The sequence below is a fragment of the Gracilinanus agilis genome, chromosome 3 (assembly GCF_016433145.1).
Source record: "Gracilinanus agilis isolate LMUSP501 chromosome 3, AgileGrace, whole genome shotgun sequence".
NCBI classification, from domain to species: domain Eukaryota; kingdom Metazoa; phylum Chordata; class Mammalia; order Didelphimorphia; family Didelphidae; genus Gracilinanus; species Gracilinanus agilis.
The window spans coordinates 422510703-422535216 of NC_058132.1; the positions used below are offsets into that span (position 1 = coordinate 422510703).

The 24514-nt window shown below is 34.9% G+C and overlaps 1 protein-coding gene across 1 annotated transcript in view; it reads right to left on the bottom strand.

Moving 5' to 3' along the window:
• DSCAM (DS cell adhesion molecule) overlaps nt 1–24514 on the bottom strand; it is a 607061-nt gene that overhangs the window by 65743 nt on the left and 516804 nt on the right. Inside the window, exons 25-26 of the mRNA XM_044669244.1 lie at nt 20853–21029; nt 4222–4252 (exon numbers count right to left, since the gene is read on the bottom strand). Of these exons, the coding sequence (XP_044525179.1) occupies nt 4222–4252; nt 20853–21029 (208 nt within the window). The remainder of the gene's footprint in view (nt 1–4221; nt 4253–20852; nt 21030–24514) is intronic.

A 24514-nucleotide genomic window follows, 5' to 3' on the forward strand; every position in this document is an offset into this window, starting at 1 on the left:
GTGTGAAACTGACAACTTCCTCCTGCTTGGGATCTCTACAAGCCTAGGAGGGGGTTTGTTTCCTATCCCCTTGAAGCCAAAGCTACAGATCCTCTTGTCCTGCTTGGATACATCCTGTCTACCTGTGATCCACTCATGTTCCAGTATCCTAAGAGAGTCTTCCCAACTGCTGTGAAGATCTCTGCTGGCCAGGCAGTAAACTGTCTGTGAGAAGGTCTAAAGCCATTTTGGGCTTAACCCAAAGAGGGTTGCTCCCTGTGATATAAAGGGTCAGCCTAAGTGCTCTGAAAGACTAGAAAATCTAACCAAACATTATCTGGGAGGATTATTAGCTTAGGTAGTTAGTTATCCGGGGTTTTCTATGTAGCCAGAGTAGTAGTAGACAGCTGGAAGACCAGAAGACAACCCTTTGCAGGGTCCTTAGAAAGAGGGGGGGTGGTTTAGTTAGAAACCCTTAGATCAGGGTATCCTATTGCCTAATCCTCCCTTCTAGTCTACCTTGGTTTAAAATAAACCCAGACCTTGATCAATGAAACATGTGGAATGCCCAGTGGAATTGCACATTGGCTATGGGAGGGGGTGGGGGGGACAGGAAGGAAAGAATATGAATCCATGTAACCATGGAAAAATGTTATTAATTAATCAATAAAATAAAATAAAATAAATAAACCCTGAACTGTTTTGTAAACTAAGAGTCTGAGAAGCATGTTGAGCCCTATGGAAGCCTGTTTGGAATCTCACTTCTACAAAACAAGCATACAGACTATCCACATATTTCAGAAACCAGGGTGGGTGACTTTCATTACATGAATATATTAAAGAAAGTATAAGCAAATAAATGAAATATTGACTTCTTTAGTCATATAAATGAATGTTCATTCATTTAGGATTAATTTGTCTTTATAAAATGAACCAAATATACTTCTTAACAGTTTCCCAAAGTTTCTTTCTTTATCTCATCTGCAATTCTACCTACTTACTTCTTTTTGAGATATAATGATGTTGAAATTTTCAGATATTTTGTCTTTCAAAAATGACCTGTAAAGCAATTATTAATTTTGTTTTTTAATTATATCAAAGAATTTTGCAACTGGAGGGGACTTCAGAAATTGTCTTGTATAACTACACCATTTTATGTGCAAAGAAATAAGTTCTGAGAAGAGTACTGCCCATTGTCAAGCAACAAATTACTGGAAAGCTAGATCTAGTGTCTAATTATACTATCTCTTATTCTGATATTGACTTTTAGGGAAATGCAGATTAATCTTAATTAATTAATTAATTAATTAATTAAGCTAATTAATGCATAATTAGCAGTATAAATTGAAATAAACACCTGCTACCCTCACGTATGGGACCAATGTCTTTGATAATAGTACAATCTCTTCTTGGTATTTTGGCTAACTAATATCAAATGCGATTGTACAGACCTCACTTCATTCATGCCTTCTTATCTGATAGAACTTAGATAAGATATTGATGTCCACACAAATTAACCAATAATATTTATTAAGTATTTTCTGTATTTAAGGCACTGGACTATACACTATGTATATATATATATATATGTATATATATAAGTGCAAAAGAATGAAACAATATCTCCTCTCAAGGACCTTTATTTAAATAGGGGATAAAAAAAGACATTTCTCTCCATACACACATATATTTACACTATTAATATAAAGTAAATAAATACAAATATATAGAAAATATTTAAATAAAAATCAGTTTGGGAGAAAAACTTCCTTAAGAATATATTGCCTGGGGGACAGTTGTGTAGCTCAGTGGATTGAGAGCCAGACCTAGAAATGGGAGGTCGTAGGTTCATTTATTACCTGTTTGACCCTGGGCAAAGCATTTAGCCTCTGTTTGTCAATTGTAAAGTGGACAGAATAGTATCTACCTCCCAGGTTGTTGTGAAGACTAAATAAGAATATTTTTAAAGCACTTAGCCAGGCTTAATATTTGCTTGTTTCCTTCCCTTATGCTTAGTCTTCCCATCACCTTTCTCCTCCATCCTTCTTTCCCCTTTCTTTGTCTTACTTCTTTTCTCACCTTCTCTCCTTTCTATAAGCAAAGAACAAAGGATTATATTCCATAATTGGAGATAAAAAGCAAAAATAAATAAAAAGCAAAAAAAATGAGCATATATCCTAATTGAAACTCACTCACAATAAAGTAAAATCTGCAACATGGCACCCCGGAAGGAGAATTATATTTTATATCAGAGGACTTGGGTTTGAATAATGGCTCTGATACTTCTATATGGAAGTTGCTTATCTTTTCTCCTTATTTGTAAAATTAGGGACTTAAATAAGATAATAGTAATAGTCTCTTCCAAGACTTAAATTTATAACTATTTTTTAAACCCTTACCTTCCACCTAAAAATAAATATTATATATTGGGTCCAAGGCAGAAGAGTGGTAAGGGCTAGGCAATTGGGGTTAAGTGACTTGCCTATGACCACACAGCCAGGAAGTATCTGAGGGCAGATTTGAACCTAGGACCTCCCATCTCTAGGCCTGGCTCTCAATCCACTGAGCTACCCAACTGCCCCCTTAAATTTAAAACTAGTGACTGCTGAGATACCTATAAATCTGAGTAATAGATTTATACTGTAAGTCTAAGAAAATATAGGTGATATATCAGATTATTCTTTATTTTATCAGGGATAGAAAGTGGAACACTGGATACCTGGAAGAGAAGTGAGGTCACAGTAGTTTGGAGAGGGGTAAGGTGAAAGGATATCTAGGGATAAAAATAAATGTCTAATTCAAGGTAAACTATGAAGTTAATAAAGCCCATTTTCACCTGCTTCTAGATAATTAAAAACAGATATTGTGATTTTTTTTTCCCTAGAAGGCTATTCTCATAACTTGATGAGAATTTTGCTTTTAATTAACATTATAAATTTTATTGCATTGCATGATCTATAGTGAAAAAAGTAAATTCACCTTAAATGTTAGAAAAGTGATTTGTTCACTATCATTCTAGATTCAGAGGCAAAAGAGAGATGCTAGTAATTTAATTTTTTATTTCTTCTTAGGTAAGAGTGGAGTCAAAAAGACAATCAAAATATTAGTCTTGACATTTTAACTAGGTGAAAACTGTCTCAGTGATACCCAGACAGGAGAGGGAGGAAGCACTCCCATTAGGCTGCTGGCCAGAGAGGTAGATAATGTGAAAAAATGTCCTAAGACATGTGGAGAGGGGGAGGGGAACAGCTTGGCCCCTAGTCCCTCTGGCTTTCTAATACCAAAACCCGGTGGGAAAAGGCAAATGTGCCATAAGTTCGCTACCATGGATCTAGGGGATAGGAGAAGCTTCCATTTCTGCCTTTAGTCTCTATCCTACAATATCTCTCCTGCCTGAAGAACTTGTGATTTTGAACTTCTCATTGATTTCCTCAGAGAACCTAACAGCAATCTCACAGGCTAGGATGTAGATTCATGTAGAAAAGAAACTCTAAGGAGCAATTCTTGAGTACCCTCCAAGAGAAGAATATGACTTCCAGTCAGTTTCTGAAGCTGTGAGTTAGTTACCTCTTTGCTAGCTATGCTCCCTAAGATTGAGCCTACTTTCCCCTTGGACTCCATTTTGTTCCATTTGTACTTATGGCCTTGTTGTTAGTAAGTACACCTTTTAAAAGATACTCAGGGATGGTTTATTTGCTTTAGCATTGACAACCAGGGGGAGAAATACAATAATGGGTGCTTAAGATGATGGCATTAGAGAGTCACTCCAACCTCTTAGGGATACCCTTAGAACTCTGAAGGAAGATGCAATCTTAATATAGGACTAGAGACTTGCTTTTGAGAGTGTGATAAAGATTATCAGAGTTTTTAGTCATTATGTTTGATTAAAAGGTGGCTCTAATCCAAATAGGAAGTGGGTTTGTGAATTAGTAGCTCAATATTTTGTACCCTGCCAAATAGGGTAAGCAAACCAAGCAGGCTTCTGAGAAAAGGCATATTAAAAATATTTTCCTTTTTTATTTATTTAGTTTTTAAAACTCATAATGGATCTTCAATAGAAAAATTCAGGAGGGAAAGGTGAGAAGAATGTACACTGTAAATATATGAGAATTTATATGATGAAAGGAAAATATGTAAACCACTTTACATATATCTTTTAAAGATGTTATTTAAAATTTGAATTGTTACAGCAACATGGAAAATATCATTAAAATTAAGCCTGTGGATGATGAGCTTTCTTACCTCATGAGCATTTCAGCTAAACTCTTTGCATCTGTGGAACAAAGAAAACCCAAATAACAGTTAATGTCAGCAATAGATGAGCAACTCATTAGCATTTTTAAAATTTAGAACACATATTTTGGGTTGACTAATTTCTATAATTTTTGTGGTCTAAAGCAGACGCTTAAAAATCTAATTGTTCCCTCTTCATATCATTGTCAATAACAAAGTAATTCTGGGGAATCTAAGTGGCTTGGGATGGAGTGCCGGGCCTGGAAACAGGAAATCCTAGGTTCGGATCTTCTCAGTTTTGTGACTGTGCAAGTCACTGAATCCCAGTTGCTTAGCCCTTACTGCTCTTTTGCCTTGGAACCAATACTTAGTATTGATTCCAAAATAGAAAGTAAAGTTTAAAAAAATTTTTAAAAAAGCAATTCCATAACCACCTGAAAACTGCATTTATTGATTTTTTTATTTAAAAAAGTAAGAATTCTAAAGTAAAAATTCTAAAAAATGCAATGAAGATTTAATCAAAAACTCATTCTTTGGCCCATCTGGGAAACTAAATTATATCTAGTACAGATTATAACTTAGAAAAGTTCAAGGATATCAATGGTCAGAAACATTACTTTTTCTATTTAAAAATAGGTTATTGATTATTTTTACATCCACATGGTTTTTTCCTCTATCACTCCTCCCATAAAACAAAGGAATTTATTTTAAAGAAAAAGAGAGAAAAAGGAAATTTACACAAATAATACTTCAAAAAGTATGGACATATATTTAATAAATATATATTTGTGGATCTCCGAAAGGATTGGGATAGGGCTATCTTCTTTAGAACTATATTTGTTTTGCAACATTAACTTTTTTTTTTGAGGGGTGGTTCCTTCCATTTATCTTAAAGACATTGTGATGATTATTTTCTTAGATGTATTTACTTCACTATGATTTATGACATGTAGATTTTCCCATGCTTCTCTGTAGTCATCATATTCATAATTTCTTATATCAGTCAGATTCCATTACTTTGATAAACCATACTTTGTTTAGCCATTCCTCAATTGATGGGCATCTACTTTGGTTCCAATTATTTTTTTTTATCACAAAAAGTGCTACTACACATATCTTAGTGAATATGGGAACTTTGTTCTTTCCAATGAATTCCTTGGAGTATAAGTTATTAATGACATCATTGGGTAAAGTTATTGAAATTTTAGTTTATTTATTTGCACAATAAAAATTGCTTTTAAAAAAGGTTGTACCAATTCCAACAATTCTTTCCACAACCCTTTTAATTTTGATTATTGCCATTTTTATCATCTTTGCCACCTCTGGGTTGTTTTGATGTTCTTTTCTTATATTATTAATGGTTTGGAACATTCATTTATATTGTCATTAATGGAGAGCATAGTTAAGTTGGAGGCTTAGAAACAGCAAAAGTCCAGTCCTCTGTGAAAACCCTTCCACACCAATCAAAAACAAAGCACTTTGAGGGGGACACAAAACCAAATATAACAATAGGACAGAGCTTGGCGACCCTCCTGCTTGATTTAACTTAAAAGGCATGCAAAGAAGGTTGAATTCTCTGGTTTAAGGAAAAGAAAGAAGGAATGTCCCAGGATCCTTCCCCTTCCTACTGTGCTGAGTCTTGGGCAACTGCTGAGATCTCTGGGAGAGGGATCCACCCCAGTGGGAGTACCTTACTACCACAGCTACTTGAGGATCAGGGCTCTGACACAGTTGGCAGGGAGACAGCTGAAGGAAATGGGCAGAAAGGATGGCAGCCTTGCCAGAGCCTTCAGCCTCCACTCCTCCATCTTGGTCCTCTGCCTCTGGAAGTTTTGGTCACAGGGCACATCCAGCTCTGCAGATAAGCTCAACTGGCTTAATCTAGTCTATCAATAGTGAAGATAAGAAGCCTTCAGAGGGAGCAAAAGCTCAATCTCCAACATCCCTCCCCCACCTATTGCTTTGAGACTTGTGGTAAGAATCTGGCTGACTGAGATCCCAGGGTGAAGGCTGCAACTGTGACAGGGTACCTTGGTACCACTATGGGAAGCTCAGAACTCTGACTGGGTAGCTAAAAGGGAGGCAGCTGGCAGAAAGAAAGAGAAGAGGAAGAAGGCAATTACTTCAGCCTCTACACCTTCATCTTCACCTTCACCTTCAGCTTTTGCTGGCAGCTGGGAAAGATCTAGCCTCAGAGCTCATTAAGATAATAGGTCTGCTCTATCAGCCTAATTCTGTTAATCAGCAAGTGGAGAAGAAGCTCCTTCAGGACAGAAAAGGCCAAACTCACAGATCCAGAAAATAAACAAGAGGAGCAAGAATAGAGCCAATAAAGAGGGGAAAAGAAGGAAAAAATATGAGTAAACAACAGAAAAAGAAAAGACAAATCACATTTGACAGCTTCTATCCAGGTAATGAACAAAGAACAAATGGAACAGAGGAGAATCAAGGAACACCAAGAAAAAAACTCAGGAAATACAGAGATTTAGATATAGGCTTTGGAAGAACTCAAAACATAATTCAAAAAACAATTACGAAAGGCTGAAGAAAATTAGGAAAAGAACTTATAAAGCAAAATAGGACATCTAGAAATAGAGGCAAATGAACTAAAACAAGAAAATAAATCTTAAAGGCCAGGATTGACCATCTTGAAAATGAGGCAAAGTGAAAAAAGATAAAAAGGAAAAGGATAATGAAAAAGCCAGGCATATTATGATTAATGCTTTGCAATTCTTTTTAGAACTGTTTGTTCACATATTTAACCCCTTATTTATTGAAATGGCTTTTATTCCTATTATATAGTTGTTACTTTGTAGCTTCAATACCAAGTTCTTACTGATACTAAGACTTTTGTCCCTGTTCGACAGTTTCCCTTCTTAGGCTCATGAATTTTTTTTCATGTAGAGTCTTTTCAATTTTCTTTTATGTAATCAATGTTATTTATTTTGTTTTCTATAATTGTCTCTATCCTTTGTTTGACAACAAAGATTTGATTAATGTTTTCTACCCAGAGGGCAGCTAGATGGTTCAGTGGATTGAGAGCCAAACCTAAAGAGAGGATGTCCTGGGTTCAAATCTTGTCTCAGACATTTCCTAGATGTGTGACCCTCAGCAAGTCATTTAATCCCCATTGGGACCAAAATGAAGTATTGGTTCCAAGATTTAAGATAAGGGTTTAAAAATATTTCCTACCCAGAGCTGTAAGGGTATATGTTTTGCTTATCTTCTAATTTTTATTAATATTATATTTAATATTATGGTCATGTGTCCATTTATTATTCCTTAAATTATGATTTTAACAAGCAAAAACATGTCTTCTTTTCCTCTAATCCATTTTCTCTTTTGAGAAAGAAAAGCAGAATCTCTATTATAAACATGTAACATTAACAAAACCAAATTTCTACATTGACCATATCCAGAAATTTTTATATCTCATTTTTCACTGTAAATTTTATACCTATCAGAGGTAGATAGCATGTTTCACCATTAGTTCTCTGGAATCATAGTTGGTCATTACTATGATCATAGCTCCTAAATTTTTGAAAACTTTTGCCTTTACAAGCTTGTCATTAAATTGTTATGGTTCTTTTCACTTCACTCTGCATCAATCATACAAGTATTCTCAGGGTTACCTGAATTTATCCTCTTTATAACTTCTTATAGCCCATAATAATACCATTTCTTCATCATTTATTCTCCAATTGATTGCTACCCCTGTTTTCAATTCATTGTCACTGCAAAAAAGAGTTACAAATATCTGTGTACATCATTAGTTAGTGGGTTTTTTTTATTAAGGCTAATCTCTCCCTTAATGCAGTCTCCTTCTAATTCCTTTACATCTTTCCCTCTTATTACTTTGTTGAATAAAATATATTTCTGTACACAGTGTTATGTGTCTATGTATGCATGTGTATATTCTTTCCTTTTTTTGACTAGTTCAGATGAGAGTTTTGTTCAAGAATCCACCATTACCTCTACCTTTCCCTCTTTTTTGTATGGATATCTACTTTTATACACCCAAAATGTAGACTAATTCCCCCTTCATTTCCTATCTTCACACCTCCACATGCTTTCTTCTTTTCTTTCCTTTCAATTTTTATCATAAGATCATCAAGATATAACAAAATTCCTCCTAGGCCTTCCATGTAATTAGGCTTCTTCTATGACTTCTGATGATAATAGGGAGCAGAGGGGATATGTATCATATTTTATATAAGAATGTTTACAATTTATTGACATCTAGTCATTTACAGTTGTTCATTCATGTTTACTTTTGTATGTTTCTCTTAATGCATGTATTTTCACTTGAACATTTCTACATAGCTCTGGTCTTTTCATCAAGAATTTTTGGAAACTTTCTGTTTCATTAAAAATCCAGTTAATCCCTGTAGGATTATACTCAGTTTTGTTGGGTCCATTATTTTTTATTATAAGCCTACATTTTGTCAAAGGCTTTTTCTGCATCTTTTGTGATAATCATGTCATTTCTGTTAGTTTGATTATTGATATGGTCAATTATGCTGATGGTTTTCCTAATATTAAACCAGCCTTGCATTCTTGCTTTAAGTCCCACTTGGTGATAGTGAATAATCCTTGTGATATATTGCTATAGTCTCTTCATTAGTATTTTATTCAAGATTTTCACATCAATGTTCATTAAGGAAATTGGTCTGTTTTTGGTCTTTCTGTCTTAAATATCAGCACCATACTTTTTATCATAAAAAGAATTTGGAAGGACTCCTTCTATGTTTATATTCCAAGTAGTTTGTATAGTATAGGGATTAGTTGTTTTTTAAATGTTTGATAGAACTAAATAATGAGTCTGGTGCTAGGGATTTTTTCTTAGGGAGTTCAAATGACTTCAATTTCTTTTTCTGAGATTAGATTATTTAAATATTCTCTTTCCTCTTTTGTTAATCTATGCAATTTATATTTTTGGTAAATAGATTATCTGACTATCAGATTATTGCTTCACTTCTAATAATTGATTTAATTTCCTCCTCATTACAATTGAAATCACCCTTTTCATTTTTGATAGTGGTAATTTTGATTTTTTTATATACACTTACCTTCCATCTTAGAATCAATAGCGTGTATTGGTTCCAAGGCAGAAGAGCAGTAAGGGCTAGACAATGGGAGTTAAGTGTCACACAAAGTGTCTGAGGCCAAATTTGAACCTAGGACCTCCCATCTCTAGGCCTGGCTCTCAATCCATTGAGCCACCCAGCTGTCCCCACTTCTTTCTTTTTTTAAATCAACCAATATTCCATTTATTTGTTTTTTTATAGAACCTGTTATTGATTAGTTCAATAGTTTTTTTGCTTCCAATTTTATTAATTTCTCTTATGTTTTTTAGGATTTTCAATTTAGTCTTTAACTGGGGATTTTTAATTTGTTCTTTTTCTAGTTTTTTTTCAGTTGCAACCTCAATTCATTTTCTCTTATTTTATTGATATAAGCCCTCAGGGATATAAATTTCCCCCTGATTAGTGCTTTGGCTATATCCCAAAAATTTTGATAAGTTGTCTCCTCATCATCATTCTTTTCAATGAAATCAGTGATTGATTTTATGATTTGTTCTTTGACCCACCAGTTTTGAAGAGTTAGATTATTTAGTTTCTTTTTTTTTAAACCTCACCTTTCACCTTAGAACCAATATTGGTTCTAAGGCAAAAGAGTGGCAAAGGCTACACAATGGGCATTAAGTAACTTGCCAAGGGTCACACAGTTAGGAAGAGTCTGAGACCAGACATTTTTTTAGTTTCTAATTAATTTTTAATGTGCCTCTGCAGAAACCCTTGTTGATTCTTTATTACATTATGATATGATTGCATTTATTATTTCTGCTTTTCTGCATTTGTTTGTGAAGTTTTTTATGACCTAGTACAGTGATGGGCCTGTGGGCCAGATGCAGCCCCCTGAAATGTTCTATCTGGCCATGCGACATTATTCTTAATCTGATGAATACAATGAGTAGGATACAATACAATGAAACTTCGAAAGAGTTGCCTTAGAAACAGACTGACAAATGAGCATTTCTTTTCCTTTGGCCCCCTCTTTAAAAAGTTTGCCCATCACTGGCCTGGTACATGATCAATCTCTGTATTTGTACCATTTGCTTCTGAAAATAAGATATAATCCTTTTTATTTCTATTCAATTCTCTCTAGATAGCTATTAAATCTAACTTTTATAAGATTTCATTGCCTCCCCCTACTTCTTTCTTATTTATTGTTTGGTTAGATTTATTTAGTTCAGATAAATCTGAGGTCTCCCACTAGTATGGTTTTACTATTTCTTCATTAAGCTCCTTTAGTTTCTCTAAATATCTGAATGCCATACCATTTGATGCATAAATGTTAAGTACTGATATTTCATCATTGTCTATACTACCTTTTATCACATGTAGTTCATTCCACTAATCTAATTTTCTGTTTTTTAACTAGAATAAAATAACTCAGATCAAATCTGCTTTATGACATAGATTTATAGAAGTGCTATTCCTCCTTTAATCCTATAATTTTCACTGTTTCCCTTTAAGTTTCAGATTTTTTTGTTTCTTCAAATGAATTGTGTTATTTTGTTTGCATACACAAAATCTTTATATCACTTTGTTTAGATTAATCCTCTGGTAATTAGAATCAGATAATACTAAGTCTATAAATTAATGAAAGATGCATTTTTATAGCCAATGAGCAATGACTAGCCCAAAAATTATTTGGGATTAAAAAAATTTTAACTATCATTTTATAATTGAATTGACATCATTTGCATCTGGTATGCTTTAAAAGATTAACTGTCAGATATTATATATTTATCTTTTGTTTTAATTGATATTTTTCTTTCTGCAATTTCTTGCTTTGTTTTTATTATTGTTTGTATTTTATTAGCAGCATCATATTGTTTTGATAATCACTACTTTGTAGTACAGTTTAAGATCTGGTTTTGCTATGCCACCATCCTTCACATTTTTTCCATTAGTTCCCTTGATATTCTTGACCTTTTGTTCTTTCTGATGAACTTGTTATATTTTTTCTAATTAATAACTTTTTTTTTGGTAGTTTAAAAGGTATGACACTGGATTAGTTTAGGTAGGATTGCCATTTTTATTATATTAGCTCATCCTACCCATGAGCAAGTAATGTTTTTCCATCTAGCTTTATTTGTGTGAAAAGTGTTTTGTAGTTGTGTTCATATAATTCCTGAATTTGTCTTAGCAGGTAAATTCCCAAATATTTTATATTGTCTAGAGTGACTTAAAATGCAGTTTCTGTTTCTAACTCTTGCTGCTGAGTTTTGTTGTAAATATATAGAAATGCTGAAGATTTATGTGAGTTAATTTTGTATCCTGCAACTTTGCTAAAGGTATTAATTAATTCCACTAGTCTTTTAGGTGATTTTCAAGGATTATTTAAGTAGACCATCATATCATCTTCAAAGAGTGATAGTTTAGTTTCTGCATTGCCTACTTTAATCCCGTCAGTTTCTTTTTTTTTTCTCTGATTGCCACCACTAGGAATTTCTAGTACAACGTTAAATAGCAGAGGTGATAATGGGCATCTTTGCTTTACTCCTGATCTTATTGGGAAGGCTTCTAATTTGTCCCCATTAAAGATGATACTTGCTGATGGTTTTAAATATATATTGTTTATTATTTTGAGGAATGACCCTTCTATTCCTATACTTTCTAGTGTTTTCAGTAGGAATGGGTGTTGTATTTTGTCAAAGACTTTTTCTGTATCTTTTGAGATAATCATGTGATTTCTGTTGGTTTGATTATTGATATGGTCAATTATGTGGATGGTTTTTCTAATATTAAACTATACTTGAATTCCTTGTGTAAATCCCATTTGGTCATAGAGAATAATCCTTGTGACAACTTGCTGTATGTGATCTCTTTGCTAGTATTTTACTTAAGATTTTTTGCATCTATGTTCATTAAGGAGATTTGGTTTGCCATTTCTTTCTCTGTTTTTGGTCTTCCTTGCTTTGGAATGAATATCATACTTTTTTCATAAAAAGAATTTTGTTTGACTCTTTGCTTATTTTGCCAAATATTTTGTGTAGTATTGAGTTTAGTTGTTCTTTAAATGACTGATAGAATTCTCTTGTGAATCCATCTGGTCCTGGGAATTTTTTCTTAGGTGGTTTCTTGATGTCTTGTTCAGTTTCTTTTTCTGAGATGGGATTATTTAAATATTCTCTTTCCTTTTTTGTTAATCTAGGCAATTTATATTTTCATAAATGTCCACCCATTTCACGTAGATTGTCAAATTTATTGCTATATAATTGGGCAAAATAGCTCTTAATAATATCCTTAATTTCCTCTTCATTAGAGATTTCACTTTTTATTTTTGATACTGTTATTCTCTTTCTTTTTTTAAATTAGATTTAAAAAGTACTTTATGTATTTTATTTGTTTTTTTTTTCAAAGTAACTATCTTATTTGTAAGTTCAGTAGTTCTTTTACTTTCAATTTTATTAATTTCTCCTTAAATTTTTAGAATTTCCAATTTAGTTTTTATCTAGGGATTTTTAATTTGTTCTCTTTCTAGCTTTTTAAGTTGCAAGCCCAATCCATTGATCTCTTTTCTCTCTATTTTGTTGATAAAGATACTCGGGGATATAAAAATTTCCCCTGAGTTCTACTTTGGCTGTATTCCATAGATATTGATATGTTGTCTCCTCATTGTCATTCTCTTTGATGAAATCGGTAATTGTTTCTATGATTTTTTCTTTGTCCCACCAGTTTTGAAGAATTAGATTATTTAGTTTCCAATTAATTTTAAATTTGTCTCTCCATGAATCCTTAGTAGTTATAATTTTTATCACATTATGATTTGAAAAAGTTACATTTATTATTTCGCTTTTCTGCATTTGTTTGTGATGTTTTTATGCCCTAAAAATGGTCAGTTTTTGTATATGTATATTTGTATGTGTATATTGTTATATTCAAACTCTGAGGATTGTTAGTCTCACCTTGATTGACAAGGGACACAGTAGGAGACATTGGAATGTTCCTGGATGCCATGAGGACAGGAGCAAAGGCAATTAGCCTGAGGATATAAATACCCCTAACAGTCATCTGGGAGGGGTCTTTGGTCTTGGGTCTTGGGTCTTGGGTCTTTGGTCTTTGAGCTTGACCATTGATCTTCAATCTTTGATCTTGAAGGAGTGATCTGTGAGTCTCTGACTGTGGGTCATTGGTTCTCTCTGAGCCTCCCTAGATCTTTAAGCATCTAAATCATTATACCTATTTAGATCTTTGGATCCCAGGTGGGAACTGGGAGGAGGGAGGTATAAGAAGAAGAGGGTGGATTTCCTTAAGGGTGGTTACTTCCTGAAGGCTATGCAGGCTGACATATCACAAACTGATACAAGGAAGCTGAGAGAAATCACCGTATCTGTACCAACTGAGCAGATTGCCTTCTCTGGTTTGGCAGTGGCCAAGCTGAACCAGACGAGGGTGAAACACTAGCTCTAGTTTTACTGAAACATCAGCCTACAGTCCTGAGGGATTGTTGATCATAGATATTAGTGTGACAGGGTCTCCTATCCCCAAACCATTTCTATTTATTCCTTTCCCTATTTAAGATCAATAGATAAAGTTTCATTAAGTACCTTCCTGAGTGGTCATTATATCACGACCCTTGGGGAGGGAGCAACACAGTCAGATGAAATGTGATCCAAGGCTAATTAGAGCCCAATCGTAATAATTAATCCAACCCTTGGTGGGACCTGAAAGGGTTACCTATCCACCAGACCATTACGGGTCCTGCCTGGGTACTGTATAGGAAAGGGAATTATACAATCAAGCAAGGGTGATTGGGTTGGTGTTTCCCCAGTCACCAGCTACCTAAGGGAATACAAAGACACAGCTTCCCTAACCAATATCCCCTAGAAGCATAGTAGTATCAGAAGAGTCCTATATAATCTTTATAACAATATGTACCATATGCTGCTGAAAAGGTGTATTCCTTTTTAACCCTATTTAATAGATATCTATTAATCCTAATCTTTCTAACATATTATCCTTCTTCTTTTCTTCCTTCCTTCCTTCCTTCCTTCCTTCCTTCCTTCCTTCCTTTCTTTCTTTCTTTCTTTCTTTCTTTCTTTCTTTCTTTCTTTCTTTTGTTTGATTTATTTAATGCTGATAGGGGAAGGTAGAAGTGCCCCCACTGTTTGTTTATTTATTTTCTACTATTTTCTCCTTAACCTCCTTTAGTTTCTTTAAAAATATGGATGCTTTGCCATCTGGAACATAAATGGTTTGTATTGATATTTCTTTGTTGTTTATACCTTTTAGCAACATATAATTTTGTTCCTTATCTCTTTAATCAAATTAATTTTTACTTTAGCATTGTCTGATATCATAATTGCTACTTCTGCTTTTTTTACTTTAGATGACACATAACAAATTTTGATCCTGCCTTTTACCATTACTCTGTAAGTGTCATCCTGCCTCAAATGTGTTTCTTCTAAATAACATATAGTAGGATTCTGGTTTTTAATCTACTCTGCTATCCAATTCTATTTTATGGATGAGTTCATCCCCTTTACATTGACATGATTAATAACTATGTATTGCCCTAAATCTTATTTATTCCTTTTGATGCTGCTCTATTACCTTTCATTCTATTCCTCTTTACCAATGTTTCATTTTTATCACCACCCCCACTACTTCCTTATTCCGCCAATTATCTCCCCCTTCCTTTGTCTTATTTCTCTTCTTATTATTATTCCCCCTATCTCCTTGTCTTATTCCTGTGTAGGGTAAGATAGAATTCTGTACCCCAATTTTTTACCTCTCTGAGACAGTTACAATGAGAATAAAGTTTAAACATTGCCCATTGCCACCCTCGTCCACCCTCCCAGTAATAATTTTTCATACTTCTTCATGTTATATAATTTATCCCCTTCTTTCTCTCCCTTCCTTTTCTCTTTTTACATCCCTTGATTTTTTCCCATATCATATCATAGTGAACTTACTTGCCTGCCCACTTTCTAAGTATATTCCTTCTATTTTCTCTCCTACTAAGAATAATGTTTGATAATTACAGATATCCTTTTTCCATGTAGAAATTCAAACATTTTAACCTTAATGAGTCCCTTAAATTTTATTTTTCTCATTTACCTTTTTAAACTTCTCTTGGGTCTTGTGTTTGGACTTTAAATATTTTGTATAGGCCTGGCTTATAAGTCAGGAATGCTTGAAAGTTTTCTATCTTATTGAATGTCCATTTTCCCCTGAAAGAATATACTCAGTTTGCTGGATAGATTACTTTGGGTTTTAAACTTAGATCTTTCACCTTCCTGAATATCATATTACATGCCTTTTGATCCTTTAAGTTGAAAGCCGATAAGTACTGTGTGGTTCTGATTGTAGCCCCATGGTATTTTAATTCTATTTTTTCTGGCTGATTGCTGTATTTTCTCATTGGCTTGTGGGGGGTAGGGCTCTTGAATTTGGCTATTATGTTCCTAGAAATTGTCATTTGGGGATTTCTTTCTGGAAGTGATCTTTGGATTCTTTCAATTTCTATTTTATTTTCATGTTCAAGAATATTTAGGCAGTTTTCTTTGATCATTTCTTATATTATGATTTCCAACCATTTTTTTTTTGATCGTGGCTTTCATGTAGTCCTATAATTCCTAAATTGTCTCTCCTATATCTATTTTTCAGGTCATTTGTTTTTCTAATGAGATACTTCATATTTCTGTTTTTTTTTTCATTTTTTTGATTTTGTCTTATTATTTCTTGATTTCTCATAAAATCACTCATTTCTAGTTGCTCAATTCTAGTTTTTTAGGCCTGATTTTCCTCTGTCTGTATTTTTTTCTTGGTCTCCCTTTTCATTTCTTACATTTCTCCTTCCCACTTATTCTCTGCCTCTCTTAATTAGTTTTTGAAGACCTTTTTAAACTCTTCCAATCTATATTTTCCTTTTGGACTTTGTGTTGTAATGGGGATAATTTGAGGAAAGGTGTGTGGTAAAAGGAGATTTTGAAAGGAGGTTGTCAAGGACTTGTTAGGTAGGTAATCTAGGTTACAGGTAGGTTGGAATAAGGAGATTCAGGATAATATGGGCTGAAGTCAGGGAGAATAGCACTGAAGGGAAACAAAGATCTTCAGGGAGAGGAGGAATTAATCTAAACAGGCAAAGACAGCAGGGCTTATAGACCAGGACTCAGACTTAAACACAAACTGAGGGAAATAGACTGAACTGAAATTAACTACAGGCTTTAGTTAATTTCACAGGAAGGGACTTGTTTTGAAGTTACACCTTCCTTCAAGATGGATACCCCGGCTTCCCTTCAAGCCCAGAGTATGTTAGTTCTTTCCCTCTTCTTCCCTCTCTTAATAACTAACTGACAAATTATACCAATAGGTCTGTTGAAACACAAAAGGGTTTATTATTTTTAAAGGGTGATTTGTCAGGAAAGTGGATTGAGGAAGCCCTAACAGTTGTCTCAGGAACCTCAGGTGGGGGAAGGGAGGCAGAGATGTAGCCTGAGCAAGGTCCTGCCTTAACTCTGCTTACAAGGTGCTCTTGATATCTAAAGGGAATAAATGATGACTGACTAATTTCTTTATATATAATACTATCAAATTATAGTTAAACCCTTCACAGATTTGAACTCCTCTCTAATTTACTCTCCTTACTAACTTCACAGACATATAAGGTAAGGGAAGGAAGGTAGGAAATAATAAAGGAAATGAAGATACAAAGGGTTTATCTAAACTAACAATTCTTAAATAAATATTTCAAAGCTAGGCTAAATTTCAATTCTACAGATAGATAAGGAAGCTGCCCAGCTGGTCTGCCCCTCTCTCCACGAGATTTCCAAACCAATTGTCTTTTCCCTCAAGATTCCAAACCCCTAACTGATTACAGAACTCAGCCAAAGCTTGAAAAAACTATCATGACCCCCTCTCTCTATACTACAGTGTATGTGCTTTACTTTAACTGACCCCTTCTGTATCTTTAATTTGGTCTTTGTCTCCATAACAATTCTTTAGATTTAAGTCCTTTTTTTTTGTCTGCTCATTTTCCCTTCCTTTTTATAGGTAGTTTCTATTCTCTGTGAGGTTAAGCTCAGTCCTTCCTTGATGCTACCCTTCACTTTATTTCTGATTTTCTGCCAGTTTCAGTCCCCTTTTTTTTTAAATTCAAGGAATAACACTTATTTTCTCTCCCCTCTCAATTTTGAAAATCTATAATCTTTCATCCAATTATAAATCAGATGACCTAATGTTGTATTGTTTCTTTTTAATCAATTGACCTTATTTGATTGTTTTTAATGTATAAAAGTCTGTGTCCCCTTATATTTGGAGTGTAGCTCTAAGTTAAGGAATAGACAATTTGATCATAATTTGTAAAGCAATTAACATGCATTGCTTAATAAATCAAAATGTCTGCAAGTTTCAACTTTTGTTTCCTCAATCATTTCATATGTAAATCCCTACATTAGGTTTAGATCATTATCTTGTATCATGTAATGTAATAATCTCAACATAGATATATGATCTAAATATTAAATATTAAACTATAATTAGAAGAAAACAGAGTAGGTAGTATTTAGAACCATGGTTAATGAGAAAATTCTTAAACAAAGAAAAGATAGGGGAGATTTTAAACCTAAAATAGATAATTTTTACTGCATGAAATTTGGAAAACCTTTCCACAAATTTCACAAAATTAATGCAACTATGACAAAGGAAATTGTTAAATGGTAGTAATATGTTTGTATCAAATGTCATTAATGACACACGTATATAAATTATGTAATTGTACTTCTTGGAATTCTACCTATTAGATAATATACATTATATAATCTCTAATATGTAATATATTGTATGGTATTATATTATATGTTACATACATTATACATTGTATATGCTATATAATATATTATCTATAATATTATACATTATATAACATCATTACAAATCATATTATCTATTATATACATATATAATATATTACCTATTTGTTATAAGAATTATAAACACTACAATTTTTGTAATAATCACATGAAAATTTGCTTAAAATCATAATAAGAGAAGTTCATAATAAATATAAATTGAGCTTTCACAATATTGTAGCAAATTGATAAAAATAATATAAAGGTAGACAATGTCTGGTCTTACTTTGGGAAGGCAGGCACATTAATATTCTTATATTAGAGATATGAATTAGTGCAACCATTCTGGAAAGAAACTTGTAATTACGCTAAGAATAAAGTGACTTATTTGTCCATACCTTTTGTCCCAGGAAATCAGAAAGAAAGTCTTCAGATGCCTAATATTCATAGAGGTACTTTTTGTATAAGCAAATATTTAGAAACAAAGTAGTTGCTCATCAACAGGGAATGGCTAAAAAATTATGGTATACTATGTTATAAGGAATAACTGATAACAAGAATATTTGTATGGACTATATTGTAGAGTAAGTAAGCCAAGTAAGGAAAATATACAAATAACCAAAAGTTTGAAGCAGGGTACTTTTCAGTAAAAATTACTAGACATGGCCTAAAAGAAGTTTTAAAACTTATTTTTTTTGAAAAATTTTTTTCAAAGAACTTTTCTCTGAAGGGAAAATACTATTAGATTATTGTTGTAACTGACATAATTGCATATATTATCAAATCAGTTATAAATGATGTTTAATTTTGCCAAACTGTTTCTTCTCTGGTTAGATATTTCAAAGCGTACAGCATATAGTTCCTTGAAAAGAATGCAACCAATATAGACTAGGCCTTGAGGCCTATTCCATTGGATTATGTTCTAGGTAAATTTTGATTTTAAAATATACTTCTGGAACTTCCAGTAATAGATTTCTTTGGATAGATGAACTTCATTATGGATTTGCCTATAGCTAATTCAAGTGTGTCACCAATGTAATAGGTTTATGAAAAGATAATTCAATTTATTATTAGAAGAATGTTTATGATTGTATTTTTTCTTTATTTTCATTTATTTTGAACTTATGTAAAAATGAGCATTTCCAAATACATTATAAAAGAGGGGTGGATTATATATGAAATGATAAATTCCATTACATAGAGTTTGCTTTAATTTAAAAGTATATATGAAGTCTTATTCTCAATTCCATTTTCTTTCTTTAATCTCATCTATCTAATCATTTGCCAAATCTTGCCCTTTCTATCTCTAGACCATATTTTGAATCTGACCCATTTTCACTACTCATACATGTATCATATTACCTTGATTATTACTTCATTCTCTTAATTTCTCTATCTTCATTTTATTTGTCCATTTTATTATACTTTACTTACTGATGTCAACTTAATATTTCTTAATTATAGATTAAATGAAGTCACTTGTCTACTCACTAAATTTCAGTAATGGTTCTTTATTGTAGATCAAATATACTCTATTTAGCTTGTAAAGTCCTTTACAATTTGGTCTCTGTTTATCTTTTCAGTCTCTTGCTTTGCCCTCATTACATGATCCAGCCAAATTGTCTTTTCTGTTCTTCATACTTAGCACTTCATTCTTGTCTTCATGCTTTTTCAGTGGCCATCATACAAGCTTGAAATTCATTTCTTCCTGACCTCCACCTTAGAGAATATTTAAGCACCATTTCCTTCAGGAAGCCTTTCCTGATCTCCTGAACTTTGCTTACATTTATATTTATTTTCTTTATTCTGTTTGTACTCATATATTTTTTTGTTATCTCCCTCATCAGAAGATAAGCTCCTTGGGAGTAGGAATTGTTTTATTTTATTTATAGCCCAGGAAAAGAGTCTTTAGCACATAGTCGGTGCTTACTAAATGCTTCTTCATTTATTGAGATGGCAGTGAAGTTGAATAATTGCAATTGATTCAATTTTAAGTAATTCTTTTATCTGATCATAATTTCACATACATATTGATATCAAGTGACTGGGATAATTGATTAGAATATAGGGGAGGAAACAATTCAGTTTTCTTTTGTAAGAGGGAAATTTAGGTATTTTATAGATATGTATTTAAAGTGTGACCCCCAGGAATCAACAATTCAGGTTGATTCCGTAATTAAATCAGACCTAAGTCAGCTTGGTTTAAGGCACTTTATTTACAATCAGGAAGGTAAAGGTATAGGAATAAAGAAAAAAGGAGAGGCTAGTTCAGGCCTGTGGAGGCCTGGATGAGAGAGAAGGTTAAAAGGCTAAATAAATGAAACTGCAAGCCTCAAGGCCTAGCAACCAGATAGGCTAGTGCCTATTTAAGGCAGAGTCTGGAAAACGCCAAGGTAGGCCAAGGAAGTCAGCCTAGCTTACCCACGTGACCATTCAGAGTAGAAGCAGTCTGAGGTCTCCTCTGAGATCCATCAGCACCAAGTTCAATGCGGGAACTGCCTCCACAGGAAGTAACCAACATACTTAAAGAGATAGTGTCTTTCGTCACTTCCCGTGGGTCCACCTCTAATTCAAGTGGACAAATGGCAGTCTCTACACTGATTTTGGACTGCCCAAAGGGCAGTCCCTTATTCTTGATTTTGTTACTTATTGTCACGTGTGGGTAATTCGTCTCCCCTCCTCACTAAGGAAGGTGAGGGTGATGTCATTTCTATGCCTAGGTTGAGTAGGGTTTTGACTATGAATGGGCTAGAGCTAATTCTATTTACACACTTACCTCTCAATCTCTTCAGCCTCTGCTCTCTCCTTCTCCTCCGTACAATCAATAGTAACACAAATAACAGCAAGACTCCAACCAAAATGCAGGAAATCGTCACTAGCATCTTTAATCCTTCATTGGTTGCCAGTCCTTCCTCACTTTGGACAACTGACTTAATAAGTGGAGGAATTGTGCCTGAAAATAGGATCATGAAATTATATTACTATGAAGATTGAGATTTTAAGGATAATAGGTTATATTAATAAACCAGTATGATAGGTACCTGGAACGCCTTATAAAATTAATTACTGGGCACGCAATAAATTCATTTACTAGGCCTACTTCTCCTTCATAAATATAACACTATTTACTTTTTGGCTAATCCTTTAGTAAACCAAATTTGGGTCTCTTTAACAGAACAATGGCATTTGTGCTAAATGGATTTCATTTAGCAATGTATTACTTGGTTTAGGCAATGTATTATATGAAACTGACATGGGCATTGTGCAGAGATGGCAGAAACCCTGTACCCCTTCACTCAGGCAGGCTGTGAACAGGGGAATTCCCTTCCCCCTTCCTGCCCTAGCGACTCCTGAGGCAAAGACCATTGTCCTTGGAATTCCTTTAAGTTGAGATAGACAAAGAGATACACCTCAGGAACTCACCTGGACAGTCTAAGCCCTGAGGGTCTTGGACAGACCTTGCACCCACTGAGTGCTAGGAGTCACGTGCACACTGGGGGGGGGGATACAAAAGAGCAAGAACTGGGGGACTGGGGGGGTAGCCTCCCATGGCTGCTCCACTCAAGCTGTCTTGCTGGCCATTAATCCTATCTTACTAATAAATCTTTCTTTTTACTTTTAAGCTAAGTTTGGAGTCCTCTCATTCTTGAGAACAATTTCCTTCCCAAATCCAGGGGTTCACCAATTTGCACCCCTATAAGAAAACTAGAGGCTACAGTTGGGTGCATTTGTGAAATAATGTAAACAATTGATTTGGAATTAACCAAGAAATCTCAAATGGAGTCAGGAAAAGTTGGACATGATTGAAAATGACCGAATAACAACATATGTTTCAGTGAAAGAACTTTAGTTTGTAGAATATATTTATGATTAACATTAATAATGCTGTATAAATTTGTAGCATCATTTCTCTAAGAAGAACACTTTAAATTATAAACAGAAATATGAAACCCAGCTAAAATTTGTATGTGAAAGAGTTGTCTGATTTAACTAATATAGAGAACTATCATATTAATAAAATCCCTCTATTAATGCAGGTCAGCATCTTTCCTACAACTTAAGTCTTAGAAAATTGCTTAAAGTATTAGGTTAAATGACTTAAGGTCACTGTAGGGTTTCAATAATAATGAATCATGAAAATGTTAAAGATGTATTCAAAAGCTGACTCTAATGAGCAAAGAGCTCATGGACCAGACTTACGGATATGTTTCTAACATTTCACATGATTAATTTCTGAATCCTCAAATTTGGATGGGGTTTAAATTTTGTTGATCTTAAAAGCCAAACCTCTGCTGTTATCTCTTGTGTGTAAGCTGACAGACAAGTTTTAGGGTCCTTTGTAATGGCAGGGACCCTGTATCCCTTAACTCAGGCAGGCTGTGAACAGGGGAATTCCCTTCCCCTTTGACTCCCAAGACAAAGACCATTATCCTTGGATGTCCTTTAGGTTGACATAGACAAAAGAGATACACCTCTGGGCCATACCTTGATAACCTAAGCCCTGAGGATCCCAGACAGACCCTCCCCACCCACTGAATGCCTGAGTGCAAGAAGTCACATTGACACTCTTTAAAAGGATACAAAAACTCCTGAACTGGGGCATCTGGGGAGCAACCTCCTCCACCCCCCCCCAGTTGCTCTACTCATGCTGCTGTGCATTGTCATGGAGGGCAACCCCCAGGGTTGTTCCACTTATGCTGTCTTGGGAGCCATTGATCCTATCTTACTAATAAATCTTGCTTTTTACTTTTAAGCTAAGCTTGGAGTCCTCTCATTCTTGAGAAAGGTTTCCTTCCCGAACCCAGGAGTCCACCAAATTTTGCAACCCTATAACAGTAAAGTCAAAGATTCATACCTGCATTCCTAAAATAATACTGGTGCAAGCTTCCTGGAAAGGGGAAGAGTCCTGCTCTGGATATCTGGTGGATGTATTGTGTTATCATCTGCTCTTTTGGCTTTGATGTTTTGATGTGGAATCTAGAGACTCCAAACTTGTGGCCTAGTAAGATCTGATAACCCCCAAGTTTTAGAAATAGCTTGTAGGTTGGAGACCCCCAAAGCTTGTGCTTCCCTGTTCCCATGAGAATCCACCCTGAAGGGAATCTCAGGCTAGCAGTTGCAGACTGAATAATGGACCCCAGGGTAAATGCTAAATACCCTTTTGTCTTAGGTAGTCTTCCCCATTGTATCAGAGACCCTTTCCCCAGAAGACACACCTGGGCAGGGACCATCCTTTAGTATCCATTGTGTAAGCAGCCCCTTCCCTTACACCCTAGCCTCTAGGACTCCTTTCCCAAGCTTGATTGTAAATCCCATCCTTACCAGTATAACTCAATCATCTTTCCCAGCCCCTGGATCTTCCCAAATGCTATATAAGTTCCCCAATTTCTTTTGTTCCTTGGAGTCATCTAACAGGGTGTCACTCCCAGGGGGTCAGGGAGCAGAGCAAGCAGCGTTCACTCTGCATAAAGCACAGCTCTGTTTAGAGACCTAATTAGCCCTGTTCCTCCTTTCCCTTGATTAAAGAGTGGCTTTTATGACTATTTAATAGTTCTGTGTTTTTTCTAAGTTAACAGATGTACCTAATGGATGATGGATACCCTTGTGGAACCTAGAAAGAGTCAGGATTAAAAAATCCTGACCCCTGTATAACATTATGGGCCCAACCCTTATATGACATTATGGTGAAATAGAATTATCCACAAGAATCCCAACCTTGCAGACCCCCAGTCTCCAGGGACTGACCTTATCTACCCTGAAGACCTTCCCCTTCTCCCTTTGATCTCTTCTCCTCAGGAATTCACCTTATCTACCTTAGGACACTCCCCTTATCTACAAGATGTCCTAACCTAAGGACATTCCTCTACCCTGTTCCATTCTGACTACTACTCCATAAAAACTCTAGCCCAGGCGCAGCTCAGGGTCACTCACCAACTTTAGGTGGGAGACCCTAGCTTGAGCTAGACAATAAAGTCCCTTTGCATATTGCATTGTTGGTTCAAGACTCATTCTTTGGGATACTTCTCCGGGCATAACATATGGGGGCTCGTCCGGGATCCCACAAAAATAATTGAGTTCTGACCAGCAGTGGGACTAATTGGGAATTCCCCTAGGATCCTTGCTGCTGAGGCTGCTCGGGTCTGGTGGGCTCCAATCCATGGCTTGTGCCAGGGACGAGGGAAGAGGTCTTGGAGGTTCGTGGTGTAAGGCTAAGTGGCTGGCTTGCCCTGTGCCGAGCCAGAACACAGACAGACCCTCTGAAAACGTTCCTGGTAAAGCTGAGGGGAGCTCTGCGGGAGGGTCTTGTAGGTCTGTGGTTTAAGGCTAAGTGGCTGGTCCCGGGGTGACATGGGAAAAGCCTATTGCCAAACCAAAAACCCTAACAAGCTCTCCAAGCATGTTCCCTTCGAAGGAAGAGAGAGGAGCTCTGCCAGGCAC